Here is a 14751-nt window from a genome sequence, read left to right on the forward strand (position 1 = left end):
GTTTTTGTTTTGTTTCGAAAGGGACTTACTAAGTTAGCCAGTTGTGAAATACTTTTAATGAAATGTTAAAAATATGTTAACTTCAGGTACTGATGTTTTTAGATTATGGAGTTTAAAATTTTGTTCTTAAATCTCAAGCTTGGTTAGAAATTTAACGGTAGAAGTGTTGCCTAAGGAACTTGGTTTAGCTGATATGAGTGCTGCTATATTTTTTTAAAAAAAGAATTTAAGTTGCAAGGGATAGATTTAATGTAATTGAGATCTGTGAAAATTTCTTGTCTCTGTCATCTTTAAAACCTGTGCATCCCAGCTGAATGTATAATTTATAAAAATTATCCTTGTTTTAATTTGGTGTAATCCAGCAGTATCCAGTATCAACAGATAAGTGGAAGTGGGCTCCTAGACAAACTTAAACTGGTCACAAGACGGATCAGATTTCACCTATTATTTGAAAACCAAGTCAGACCGCTTATATCAACAGTCTCTTCTGGGAGTCTGCAAATTAAGAAGTTTATTCTTTGTGAAATTTTATATTACCCTTGCTAGATAAAGGTGTAAAACTTTTTTAAAAAGTACCACTTAACAAAAATTTGTAGACATTAACTGCAGTGAAAATAAGGCAAGTTTTTTTCCCCCAATTTCAGTGATCTTGGTATCTACTGGGATATCATTTTTTAAATTGTAATTGTATCTCCTTTGAGAATTTAGTGAATCGTCTACCTTAACTAATTTAGGAAAAATTAATATCTTTATAGATAATTTTCATTTGTAAGATGATTAAGTATCTTAAACTTGAAACTCTTGGAGTTTATTTAAAGAGATAATATTTGTACATATAAAACAAATATTTCAGCAGCACATGATTCTCCTCTCTTACATAGGATGTTTGAAAATAGTATAAATGATTATTCAGGCCATTCAGGTGTTTGTGAATGGAGCTTAAAATTTTGTTTTTAAAGCATAAGTTTTGCTGGAAATTAAAGAGTAGAAATATTGCCTAAGGAACTTTGTTTTAGGGGTCTAAATAGCTCACCACATAAAAATCTTTAAACACCTTTGTGAATTAAGTATTAAGATATGCAGTTATCTTAATTTTACAGATTAGAAAACAGATACAGTCATTAATTTGCATAATCAGGAGATTAAGTGAAACCTCTTTCCTGATCATGTTATCAAAGTGCTAAACCTTATCATGGCTCCAGAATTAGAGAACCCTTTTGATAAAAGATGCTTTGACTATAGGCAGCCATTGGAAAACTATTGTTAGTTTTAATCACCCTTTATAATTTTCAAACTTTCTAACAGGAGAGGGTTATCCGTTTAATTTTTCGGACAATCTATTTCATCAGGTTGAAATATATTCCTAGAGATAATTATTGTAACTTTATATTTTGGCTTTATTGTTCACGTAGAATAACAGTCCCAGAAATGACCTTTTTAAGCCCTGAAGCGGCAGCTGTGAACTTCCTTGGCCTGTAGGAACTGGGAAAGAGGCCAAAGGAAAAAAAAAATTAGTTAAAATATAGACAGAAACTATGGACTTATATTGTACTTTAAGAACACAGGAATCTAAAACTTCTAGGGTTAAGAGTTTATAACTATTTTTTACTGCTAGTTATTAAACTTTTTTTTTTTTTTTTGGCCACGCTGCATGGCATGTGGGATCTTAGTTCCCCAACCAGGGATCAAACCCGTGCCCCCTGCAGTGGAAGCGTGGAATCCTGACCACTGGACCGCCAGGGAATTCCCAAAACATCTATTTTTGTGTGAGCCACTGTACTCTGTTTTGTGGGGAATTCAAAGCGGAATTAGATGAGACATCATCTAGTATGGAAGGTGTTACTTGAGAATAAATAAGTATATTGCAGCATAAAAAGAGATCGGGGACATATGAATAGATATAAAGTATTATTTAAGTTCTGAAGAGAGAGTGCTTGTTAATGGCTGTGAAACTAGAGAAGTCTTTGTTATGGTATCACTGGCGCTTTCTATTCTGTGGATGATAAGAGTAGATTTGGGCATTCAGAGCCAACCGGAGGGAAGAAGGTGGAGAGGCATGTGGCATTCCCAGCAGAAAGAACTACCACAACAAGCAATCGTGATTTTTAAAGAAGTTAATTCAGAGAAGTGGCAAGTTTGTTTGTTTTCTCTATCAGATAATAGTGCGAAGATTTGGCTTTTATTAGAAAGTGATCCTTTGGGACTTGTGCTCTGGCCAGTCGGCTCTCTTTATTGTAACACACATCGATCCGTTCATAGGTTTCCAAACTCCCTGATGCATCCGTTTGGTACCCTAATTTTTCCAACCTGCTTTTTAAAGGAAAAGAATGGGTTGATAATTTCCATTTTTGAGACTTTGTCCCATAGAAGTAGACTCTTAGAGCAAAAGGATTATTTAACTCTACCACCTTATTATACAACGGTTAATACTAAGTCCCAGAAAGTTAAATGACCTGTGTCATGTCAGGTCATTACTTTGTGCCAGAAGCAGGATGAGCGACAGCTTTCCTAACTACCGTTCTAGTGCTATGTCTGTTTTATTATGCTGTTCACGTGCAGTTTTAAATTTGTATTTTTAGGTTGAATGATCTAGAGATACTAGAATGAAGATTTATGATTGGTAAGGGATATGTGCATGTATAATTGTGCACTCCTTAAAATCAGTGCCCAAATCCCTATATCCGCTATGGCAGCTTTCTCATCCTTAGCAGTTTTACTTTGTCAGTGGGTTAACCTGGAAAATTAAGTTAACTAGAACGTATAAGTAATTAATGGAAGATGCCTCGTTCAGAGTAAGAAATTGTTAGACATTTGTGTGTTTTTTTTTTTTTTTAGACATTTGTTGTTGAAAATCCTTATTCTGTTTTTTCAAAAATGTTACTTGGGTAAATTTGGATTTCTCTTTGGAAAGGGAATATGATTTCTTTAAAACAAAATGATCTGTGTTGAAGAGCAGAAATATTTCGTTTTGTGTATGGTGATTGCCATGGAAACATGACAGTGTAAATTTATTCACACAGTACACAGTATTCACAATGATTATTGATCATGAGGGGAAGGGACAGTTACCCCTACTGATTAGAAGAACATCTCATTTCTTCATATCAGCAAATGTGTTCATTCACTTCAGGTTGTTTTCTGCTTACGAAAGGGAAGGCTAGAGGAATAATTTTTAGTGTCCAGATTGCTCATAAGTACTAGTTAGGCCACTTAATATCTTTGGTGTTATTAGTTTGCAAGCAATAGATTCTCCTACTATAAAGGTAAGCCCCCAGCAGGTGTAGAATGCCATTACAAGTGTTCTGGGAAAACTGACTCGATACTGAGTCAGGGCTTTTGCTTTTATGTTAAGGAAGGCAGGCTAAGTTAAAGGATCAGCTGTTAACTCATAAAAATAAAGTTAATATTATTGAGCCAGGCTCTGTCCTGTCCTGGTTACTCAATCTTCACGACATCCCCAAGAGACAGGAAGTATTATTATACCTGTATAGCAGCTGAGGAAATAGCAGCACAGGTAAGTTAAGTAACTGACTTGCCCAAAATCCAAAAGCTAGTAAGTACTGGAGCTGTGACTTGAACCCAGGTGGTCTAGCTGCACTAACTACAATCAGTATATATGTATATGTGTGTATATTGGTGTCTGTGTGTGTATATATCCCTGGTGTAGTGGTCTGGAGGACTGTGTCCTAGTCGTACCTCTATGACCTTAGGCTACCACTTAACATCTTTGAGCCTCTGATTGTCTGTATCTGAGTAAAAATGACTAGATAGATCAATGAGCTCCAATGTTGCTTCCAGATCTGAAATTCTATGATGTTTGATTTTAAACATTCTACACAAATCAAACCAAAGTCAGTTAGTGTAGGTAGTAGAGGTTGTTATGGAAAAAGGTGCCACGTTGTACGTGGGTGTTTCTGTTTCTCTGAATCTTGTTCTAGTACAATTTTTGTAAATATAATCACCATGATACTAAAGCTTTATTACTTAGCTATTTTAATACAAAATTCAATTTCAATTTTTATTTTTAGAGTGCATGTTACAGACCCTGTTAACTAAACCTATAAGAAGCCTGTGTTTTAAAAAAGCTCAGTGTATCTAGGCACTGATGCGTTTCTGATGGGAACTTTCCTTATCTAATCTAATTTCAGCCTAGATTTCTTTATATTAGGGATCAGTCTTTTTAGGTTATTTCACTTGTATTCACATTTTTAACATTCCAAAATGATAAACTTGTAACCATAACATTTTCATCACTTGAACAAAACCAATACATTTGTAATATAGTGAGGCTTATAGTGCCTGAGTTATGTCTGCTGGAACTCATTCTGTATATTCTTTTCATTTTGATCCCTGGATTTGAATATGCACTGATTGTTAAACCATCATTAGGGTATAGATGAAATATAAAAATGTTGAGTGACAGGATGTGCCTATTTCTAAAATTTTAGATTGCATTTCATATTGAAAATTTTAGAATACAGGAACTTCTTGACATGCTCAAGGAGTGAATGTTTTTGAAACATGAATATAACCTATAAAATACAGTATTTGTTATGAAGCTCATGGTCAGTCTAGCGAATTTAAACAGAAAGGTATTTATTACTGGGTGTTAAGTGGCTTAGAGTATTGTTGATAAGATTATACTGCAAAGTAATCTGCCATGGAAGCAGTTGCCTCTTCTGAGGTTAAGAATTTATCTGTCAGTGCCTGACCCCAAACTGCACTGAATAGGGAGCTGTAACAATCGGGAAGGTTCTACTTCTGCTTGATCTGGGAGCTGCCTTCTATAATCTGTATCAACAGAATGAATGTCTCCTGTTACTTAGGAAGCTAGAAGCTGTATGCTAGGTTCTTTGCTAACACTTTCTCATAAAAAGCAAACCCCTCCACAGTCATGCATACCTGCAAATATAGCAAAGTAGTGCCCTTTGCCTCACTTCCTGTGTGTAGATGTCATGCAAAAATACCTTTGTTTAGTGGAACTTAAATCACATCCAGAAGCCTAGTTGAAAGAAAGTTTGAGAAATAGTGTTTGTAACTTCCCAGATTCTGTGGTAGAAGTCACAGTGGAGGAAGGGCAGAATGACCCTCGAATTACAATCTGCTGTATTCACCGCAAATACATTAGACAGGAGCAATTCTCCAGAAAGTGCTATGTTCATATAGTACCATACACATTTAAAAGTAGTATTTAGATGTGTAGGATGGATGAAGGAGGTAATCAGGGACTTCCCTGGTGACACAGTGGTTAAGAATCTGCCTGCCAATGGAGGGGACGTGGGTTTGAGCCCTGGTCTGGGAAGATCCCACATGCCACGGAGCAACTAAGCCTGTGCGCCACAACTACCGAGCCTACGCTCTAGAGACCATGAGCCACAACTACTGAGCCCGCGTGCCACAGCTACTGAAGCCCGTGCGCCTAGAGCCCGTGCTCCACAACAAGAGAAGCCACCTAGAGCCTGTGCTCGGCAACAAGAGAAGCTACCGCAATGAGAAGACTGCGCACCGCAACGAAGAGCAGCCCCAGCTCACCGCAACTAGTGAAAGCCTGTGCGCAGCAACAAAGACCCAACGCAGCCAAAAATAAATAAATAAATAAATAAATTTTTTAAAAAAGGGGTAATCAGAGGGCAAAGTGAATAGAAAAAGTTCTCTGTGGAGAGTGAAGGTGGGGAGAGTCATTTCCATTAGAGGACAAGAGAATTGCATATGATGGGCTAGCTTCCCCAACATTTCTAGACCTTGATGGCTATGAAGAGTCTCCGATCGGAATCCTCTGGTCACTTAGGGAAAAATATCTCAAAAGCATCAACTGTCTAGCATGCACCTGCTTTTTCTGATATATCTCAGTGAAGCAGCTAAATCAGAAGTGATCAAGTAAACTTTGCTGAAACATCACGGACCAAAAGCACAGTAATGACAACAACGCAGTGGAAACCTGAGTCTTGGCACTGCACTCACTGATTACCAGCTATGGGTCACACTGCCTTTAACACCCATGCTTCAAGTCTTGAGCTGTAGATTTATGATCACGGTTTTCAAACAATAATGTGAGTATGTTAATAAAAGGTCTAAATAGCAAAGGTTAAATATTCCAAATATATCCAAACCTATGCATTGGGAAATGCATGTGATTTATATATGAAATTTCCTGCCGTTATTTAAAACAGAAAAGGAACACTATTTTGAGTGTATTTGTTTGTGACTTAAGTAATCAGAGCAAGCAGGAGGGGTATAAAAATGTCGTAGGTTTTTAAAGCAGAAATTTAGTGTTAAAGCCAAAGAATCAGTAGACGGTTTTGTGTTTTACATCTCCTGTTTAATTAAATAAACATTTTAAGAAATTGATTTTATTCCTAATTTCAGAATTCCCAGCGTCTTGAAGATAAATATCGCAGTCACAGTTTCTTTGGCACTGGCAAGGATCACACAGAGAATTGGTGGAGGGTTTTTTCCCATCAGCTCATAACTGAGAGATTCTTGGTAGAAGTTCCTGGGCAAAGCAAATTTGTAAAGATTTGCACCCTTACAGAAAAGGTAAACAATGTAGAAGTCTGCCTGTTTGGTTTAATTTTCTCACTGTGCATTAAAAGATTCTTCTTGTGTTCAATAGGGTAGAAATTGGCTTGCTAAAGCCAAAACAGAATCTCCTCAGAGCCTTATCCTTCAAGCTAATGAAGAACTGTGTCCAAAGGAGTTTTTTCTACCAAGGTTCATTTTTCACCTTTTTTTTTTAACTTCTGGGTTTTCTGTTGTTTAAATGATTCATTTTATACCAATTTACAGGTACCACACAAAGTAAATTGAGTAAAGATAATCATTTTTGCATACCTCTTTTAGTCAGTTTGGGGGTGGGAGTCAGTAGGGAGAATGATAAATCATAGAACACTGTCTTGGTGAATAGGAAGTGGATGACTGTAGTACTTAGAAAGCTGCTCTCCTGTTGATTAAAGAATTGTCTAGCACAGGGAACTATATTCAGTATCTTGTAATAAACTATACTGGAAAAGAATCAGGAAAAAAAAGAATATAGATATACACATACATGTATGTATAACCAAGTAACTTTGCTATACACCTGAAACTAACACAATATTGTAAATCAACTATGCTTCAATTAAAATAAATAAATAAAATAAAGAAGCAGCATTGAGTTCAATGTTGAAGACTCTATATTCCATATTTCCTTCTTATGTATAGAGGACGGGAAAGGAATACACGTGTTGCCTACTTTTTAGTACTGTTACATGTTATCGATCATTTTTCAATTTTTTTTTTAATTGAAATATAATTGACATTTAACATTGTGTAAGTTTGAAGTGTACAAGTATTGGTTTGATACATTTATATATTGCATTGTGATTATGGCAATAGCGTTAGATAACACTTTTATCACATCACTTGAATAGCACTTCTTTTTTTTTTTTTTAATTTTTATTTATTTATTTATTTTATTTATGGCTGTGTTGGGTCTTCGTTTCTGTGCGAGGGCGTTCTCTAGTTGCGGCAAGCGGGGGCCACTCTTCATCGCGGTGCGCGGGCCTCTCACTGTCGCGGCCTCTCCCGTCGCGGAGCACAGGCTCCAGACGCGCAGGCTCAGCAATTGTGGCTCACGGGCCCAGTCGCTCTGCGGCATGTGGGATCTTCCCAGACCAGGGCTCGAACCCGTGTCCCCTGCATTGGCAGGCAGACTCTCAACCACTGCGCCACCAGGGAAGCCCGCACTTCTTTTTTGTGTAGAGAACAATTGAGATCTAGTCTCTGAGCAACTTTGAAGTTTATAATATAGTATTATTGACTATAACCATTATGTTGTGCTTTAGATTATCAGTTTTACTTTTAAACTTAAAAAACTTTAAAGAGTTTTAAACCTAGACTTTGAAGAGCTTAAGCTCTTTGGAGGGGAAAAATCAATTTAAAAAAGCATCAGTTCTAAAAGAGTAATATAACCTTATCTGCCTTTCTAAGAGTGGAGGTGTGATGATTCATGTATTAGATAATTACATTTTAACATTTGAGATAATTTTATTATTTTTCAGGTCTAAAGCTGTATCTTCCGGCACTGAGCAACATTCCTCTAATCAAGTACCAATTAAATTAACTTCAGAGGTTTGTTTTTATTAAAGAGATGGTTCTTATTATTTCATTCTTTATTGATGCAACTCCTGTTTAAAACTTTTCTGTTTTATTTCCACTCAAAGAGGAAAATGCCATATATAACAAGACATAAAATGTGGAAAGAGAAATGATATGAACAGAATAAAATACGCAATATATGATTTCTGGGGTTAATAGAACAGTTAGAAGTATCTGAGAAAGTAATGTTTTTTTTTTTCTTTTAAGCCTATTTTATAACTCATTTGGCTTGGATATTATAACACTTTTTATGATATCTTTTTTTGGATATTAGAATACTTTTAGTTGATGGAAAAATAAGCCTGATTCCTAAATGTTATCATTACAGTTACATAGACACATACACATACACAAAGCTTTTCCTGCTTTGTTTTGGATCTTAGGTAACTATCACAGATTAAATACTTATCCACAGGCCAACTTCCACTAATGAGGATACTAGGGTGATGGGGTGATGGACAAATGTGCTGAATTAAATTTTCTGGTGAACTTTTTCTGCTTTATTAAAGTATACACAATGTAATTGAATCATTTTTGTGACTTTGGCTCTTGCTATATCTCTAAGAATTCTTTTGATCATATATTCTCTATAGATTTGGGAGGAATGGGATATTACATTGCATTTCTAACTGCCCTAGAAGTTGATAATTCATGAGCTTATTTTCAGATGATTTATTTGATGAGTAGGTTAGTAAAAGGAAAAATTATTGTAATATTTTGTGTCTTATTTTCTTCATTTTTAAAAGTTTTTTGAAACTTCTCTCTTTTTTTTTTGAATGGACCTTTATATGTTTAAAAGCAGTCCAGCTTGTATAAGATGTATTCTTACAAAGCATGTGATAAAATTTCTTCTGGGAGTAACATTCCTCAAAAAAGGTACAGAATTCACATTTTTATTTTCTATACTCACTTTATTTGCACTTTTTCTCATTCTTTCCTAGAGAGAAAGGTCTGTCAGATGTTGGGCTATTTCACTGGCAGAAGGAAGTTAAAACATAAGCCTCTGGTATTATAATTATTAAAGCAGACTTATAAAATGATAGTTTTAATGTTAATTTAATAGCTAACACTTCTGGGCATTATTATTTGCCAGACTCTGTGCTAAATGCTAAGCATTTTATAAGTAATATCTCATTTAATTCATATAGTAACCTATGAGTTAGCTACTATTATTTTTTTTTTTTTTTAGCTACTATTATTTATCCCCATTTTACAGTTGAAGAGACTAAAGGTTAAGAAGTTAACTAACTTGTTAGGAGCATCCATCCAATAACAGAGCTGACTTTCAGATCTATATTTGTCAACCTCTAGCATCTAAACACTATTATTATATTATATTATATTTGTATGAAATATATATATTCCCACTCCATTTTCAAAAAAAAACGATCTTATGGCAACATAAAATGGTAGATATTGGGGTTGGTAGAGAATAAAGGTAATGCACCTATTGTGCTTTCAAGCTTAATGACTTTCTGACTTAATAAAAGTGTAGAGAATGTACAGAATTACAGAAGGTCTGAAAATGGAGAATTTAAAAAACTTGTTAGGACATATGCACAGATTAAGTGGACTACACTTACATACATAGCAGGTGAAAGAAAATGGTTTGTTCTTTAATGGTTTGCTCACTTACATAGGTAATACTACTTTGGATCTGATAGAGACATTTACCATAATACCAGTCTTCCACCCCAAATAATTTCTTTTTGTTTGGATATATATACTGTGTTTCATGTAAACAAAAGGTTTAAGGAGTGTACAAAACAATATACCTGTTCAATACGCTGAAGCATTTCTTCATTTAAACATTCCCTGTGGCATCTTCTTTGTGCCATGTACTATTCTAGGCACTGGGATTCAGTGGAGGATAACAGAGACATAGTCACTGGCCCTCCCAGAGTTTATATTCTAGTGGGATATACACGTAAGGGAACAGAAAATTACAATCCAGGGTTGTAACACTTTGGAAACACTTTGGAGGTGACACTTAAGGCTTAAGTAGCAGTTGGGTGAAGTGAAGGGATGTTTTCTAAGCAGAGGAATGGTCCACGTACTAAAACCTGAAAGCAAGAAGGAGGGTATGACATGATTGAGGGATTCAGCAGTTTGCTAGCAATTCCCTGATAGAGGGAAGCAAGGGAGTGGGAAAATTTAAGACTGGAGAGTTGAACAGTGTCTCCAATATCCAGTTCCTTTCAAGCACTCGATTTGATCATAAAAGCAGTTGGGCGCTAAGGAAAGGTTTTAGGCAGAACAGGTGACATGATCAAATTTATGATTGAGAACAGGGGTTGACAAACATGAAGGATCAGATAGGAAATAATTTAGGCTTTGAGGGCCATGTGGTCTCTGTCTCAACTGCACAGCTTTGCCGTTGTGGCCTCAAACCAGCCATGGATGATATGTAAATGAATGAGTGTGGCTGTGTTCCAATAAAACTTTATTTAGGGACACTGAAATTTGATTTTCATATAATTTTCACATGTCACAAAATGTTTTCCTCTTGATTTTTTTAACTATTAAAAAATGTAGAAGAAGCCATTCTTAACTACAAGCCTTACCAGAACAGACAGATTTGGCCTGTGCACCCCTAGCATGCCGACCCGTGGTAGATGGCTCTGGCTGTGGAGGGAATGGACTGCAGGAGGATCATAGTTGTAGAGACACAAATAGGGAGGCTATTGCTGTGTTGTTTGCAAGAGGCTATGGTAGATTAGTCAAGGGAAGTGGCAGTGGGTGGGGAGAGAAAGAGATTTGTTAAGATATTTAGGAGATGGAATTGTTAGGACTCAGTGATTGAAAAGATAGGCAGGTTAAGGAAGATGGAAGACTTGACTGTGATGCTTGGGTTTTTGTCTTTGACGGTGGGTGAGTGCTGCCATTTCCTTCACTGGGCTATGTAAGAGGAAGACAGGTTTGAAGGGCTGAATGTTTAGGGGATGAGGTTAAATTAGGAGTTTAGTGATAGACATACTAAGTTTGAGATACCTGTAGAGTGGTCCAGAAGTTAATTTTAATATACGGGCTTAGTGTACAGAAGTGAAAAAGATGCTTACATATCAATAACTATTATTTTAAATTTCATTTGAATTTTCATTAAAATAATACATGTGAATGTTTTTAAAAGTCAGTTGAGACTTAAAGGCATATAACAAAGCACACCAGTTCACACCCTTCTCAAACCCATTTTGTTCTGTTCTATAGAAGCAATCACCCTCAGATCTTCTGACCAGTTTCTATGGTATTGGCCTCCATACTTCTTTTTTTAAAAACACCTTTTTGGGACTTCCCTGGCAGTCCAGTGGTTAAGACTCTGCACTTCCAATGCAGCAGGCGTGGGTTCGATCCCTGGTCGGGGGGGAACTAAGATCCCACCTGCTGCGTGGTGTGGCCAAAAAGACAAACACCTTTTCAGCATATATTTTATTAATATTTATTGTACATTTCCCTGACTAGTTCTTTGAACTGGAGTTTTCTTTCCTCATGTTCAAATCTCTTTATTCTAGCTATAAAATCTGATAATTGTAAAAATGAAGTCTTACTTTACACTGTAAATTTTTAATTCTTGAAACAGGGAAATTTATAAACATTTCTTATACATCAAACATGTTCTTCTCTTTCCCCCCAAAAGCAGAAATTTATTTAAATTTGACACCTTTTACATAGGCTATTCTATACAATTTCATTTTTATAACTTTTCCTCTTTATAATTAATTTATCCGTGAAATTGCCCTTTGTAGAACCTGGTTTTCTATCTAGTTTGCTGCCTTGCACCTTTCATACCATGTTAATTGCTAATTGGGTGTTTTAAATTCTTCTTTCGAGGAGTCAAAGGCAAAATTACTCCTTTTGGCTTATTTTTTTAGTTTGATTTTGAAGAAAAATGTGAATAATTTGATTAATTCCATGCTGATGTTCCTCAACAGCCAAAAAATAGTGCTATCACAAGAAGAGTTATAGATTGTATCATTCTTGGTTAGAAAAAATTTTGCTTTGGTATAGATAAGGAGTATTTTCTTTCAAAGTATTTGATTGATGAGGAGGAGGCAAATGCTGTGCTTAATTGCACCAATTTTGTGATTGACTCAAATCATAGTTTTAACTTTACCTATATAATGAATGTATTTGATACAAAATGTTTAAAATCTAGGCTGTCATTTAAGTAACAGTTGCCTTACTGGTATTGTGACAAATAAATGTTAATATTGATTGGGAAAGGTATTCTCATTTTGGGGGCAAAATAAAAAGTGAACTTGGAGAAAGAAAAGCTTTTTATTATTTCTTTTCTTTTAAATGTTTTAGCATCATGGTGCCATCACCAGGAAAATACTACAAGTCCTCAGAACCTGTTATTTCAGCTGAAGAGCAGGAGACTCAGGTATGGCTTTTGTAAAAAGGCAGTTAGTTTTTGAGAAGATAGTTATGAGTCTACGCATGCTTAAAATTCTCTTGCCCGTATTTTAAAAATTGTTCTTTAGCTAAGAGTCTAAGATACAGTTCATTTTTCATCCTAAGGGGGAAATGTAATATCTGAAGCTCTAACAATAAAGGGCTGGATTTTTCTAAGTACATTTAAACAAATGTTGTTTCTTTGCTTTTCGTTCAGACTACATTATACGGCAAATTGGTGGAAGCTAGGCAGAAACATGCCAATAAAATGAATGTTCCTCCAGCTATTCTGGCAACAAATAAGATACTGGTGGATATGGCCAAAATGAGGTAAACTATTTGCATATTTCTAACTTATTTTCTTCTAACATAATAGATTTGTAAAATACATCATTTAGCGATAATATGACTATGGCTCCAGCAGTCACATCCAAGAGGTGGTTCCCAAATCTCCCGTGTTGCTGCCAATGATCTGTTTCTTCACTGAGCTTTAGTCCCACATGAAACCAACTGTTTTCAGCAATCAGATCCAGTGTATATAAAATCTAACTCACTACCCACCAACCCTCCTTACATGCATTTCATGCAAATGCCAAAACTCTTCCTTCTGAATTCCTTATTTTTGTTAGTCATACTATCATGTTCCTAGTCACGCCTGTTTAATACCTCTGATATTACTTTTACTCTTCTAACATATATCCCCATCTTTCTCTTATTATATAGTTTTTAGACTTTTTCATTTCAGTGTTCCTTCTGTGTCTGTCTATGCTTTTCTTCCTTTTTTTAGTGACACCATTACCCTTGGACTGTTGCAAAAGCCTCTAACTAGTTACTCTTTCTTCAGCCTCTCTCTCTCTCTGTTTCATCTGATATATGAATACCAAATTAATCTTTATCCTGTTGTACTTCTGCTTAACTAGTTTCCCACCGTCTTAACTTATTTAGCCCACAATTCAAGGCCTTCCATTTATGAACTTAAACCTTCTTTTCCATCTGAGTCACAGAATTTTAATGCTTAATCTTGCCTAGATTGTTTACCATTTGTTTAAGTCTCCTTTTCAACTTCCATATACTTATTTACAATGTTGCTTCTGACTTGTAGTTTCCTTGATTCCCCAAAACTCCTATTAGGAAATCCTTTAAGATCTGGCTTTATTGTTATTTGCTCCATGAAACCTTCCATGTTCTTATCAGCAAAGTGATTCCTCTGTGGAATTCATAAAGGACTTTTAAATGTAAATTTAAAAGATGACTCTATGGCACTTATTACATAATGCTTTATTTATTTTTTTGTTATTATTGGTATTCATGTATATGTGTCTTCTAGATTTTAAACTCTGTGATGAAGATGTGATATTCCTCATCTTTTTGTGTTTTCCAAAGCATCTAGCACAATGCCTAATAATCACTAGGTGGTCAATAAATATTTAGAAGAAATTATTTCCAAAGAATTGTTGCTTGGTAATTGTACTCATCTTGTATGCTTCCTTTTCAAAAATTGTTTCTGTTGCTAAATTTCATTCAAGAGATGTTACTTTAGAGAAGAATTTTCTAATAATGTTACATAGTGCATATATCTTATAATAATTATTTCATTAAAAATAAATATTCAAAGACCACATTTTAATATTCAGTGAAGATATTTAAAGGAAAAGGAGTAATCATTAGATTGGCAGATTTTTAGAAAGAAGACATCAGACATTCTCTTCATATTGGACACAATAAGAAATATTAAAAGCCTGAAGTAGTTAGTTAGCAAGTTTATTGTTACAGGTAAAAACTTTGTAAATAATGAATGAGATTTTCTTCTGAGTTTCTTAGCCTCTTAGTTGTCCTCTAAGAATCATAAAACACAATTACTTGTTTTATACATTGTTTTTGGTTGCTGGAAAAAAATCCATGTTTATTGAGTGTCAGTATTGAAGCTAAATATCTATCAGCTGTGTTGCTGGAGTGGTAACGTTTCAGTGGTTTCTTGACTTTTTAATTTTTTTAAACAGACCTACTACAGTTGAAAATGTGAAAAGGATCGATGGTGTTTCTGAAGGCAAAGCTACGATGTTGGCCCCTGTGTTGGAAGTCATCAAACATTTCTGTCAAATAAATAGTCTTCAGGTAAAATACTATGGTTTGCAGGACCTCTGAGATAATAAACTTTTTTTGACGATTACAAAACACCCTTCAAAAGCAGCATTTTTCATTTCTATGCTGGACACTTAGAAA

General features: G+C 35.2%; 1 protein-coding gene across 5 annotated transcripts in view; it reads left to right on the forward strand.

The window, feature by feature from the left end:
* Positions 1–14751, forward strand: part of WRN (WRN RecQ like helicase) — a 121250-nt gene that overhangs the window by 90954 nt on the left and 15545 nt on the right. For 4 of the 5 annotated variants that reach the window (XM_068532073.1, XM_068532074.1, XM_068532072.1 and 1 more), the window contains exons 24-30: positions 6367–6537; positions 6614–6711; positions 8040–8109; positions 8936–9012; positions 12442–12517; positions 12746–12858; positions 14529–14643. In XM_068532073.1, coding sequence (XP_068388174.1) covers positions 6367–6537; positions 6614–6711; positions 8040–8109; positions 8936–9012; positions 12442–12517; positions 12746–12858; positions 14529–14643 — 720 coding nt within the window. The remainder of the gene's footprint in view (positions 1–6366; positions 6538–6613; positions 6712–8039; positions 8110–8935; positions 9013–12441; positions 12518–12745; positions 12859–14528; positions 14644–14751) is intronic. The other variant, XM_068532076.1, reaches the window with a different exon arrangement.

The sequence above is a fragment of the Eschrichtius robustus genome, chromosome 21 (assembly GCF_028021215.1).
Source record: "Eschrichtius robustus isolate mEscRob2 chromosome 21, mEscRob2.pri, whole genome shotgun sequence".
Classification (NCBI taxonomy): Eukaryota; Metazoa; Chordata; class Mammalia; order Artiodactyla; family Eschrichtiidae; genus Eschrichtius; species Eschrichtius robustus.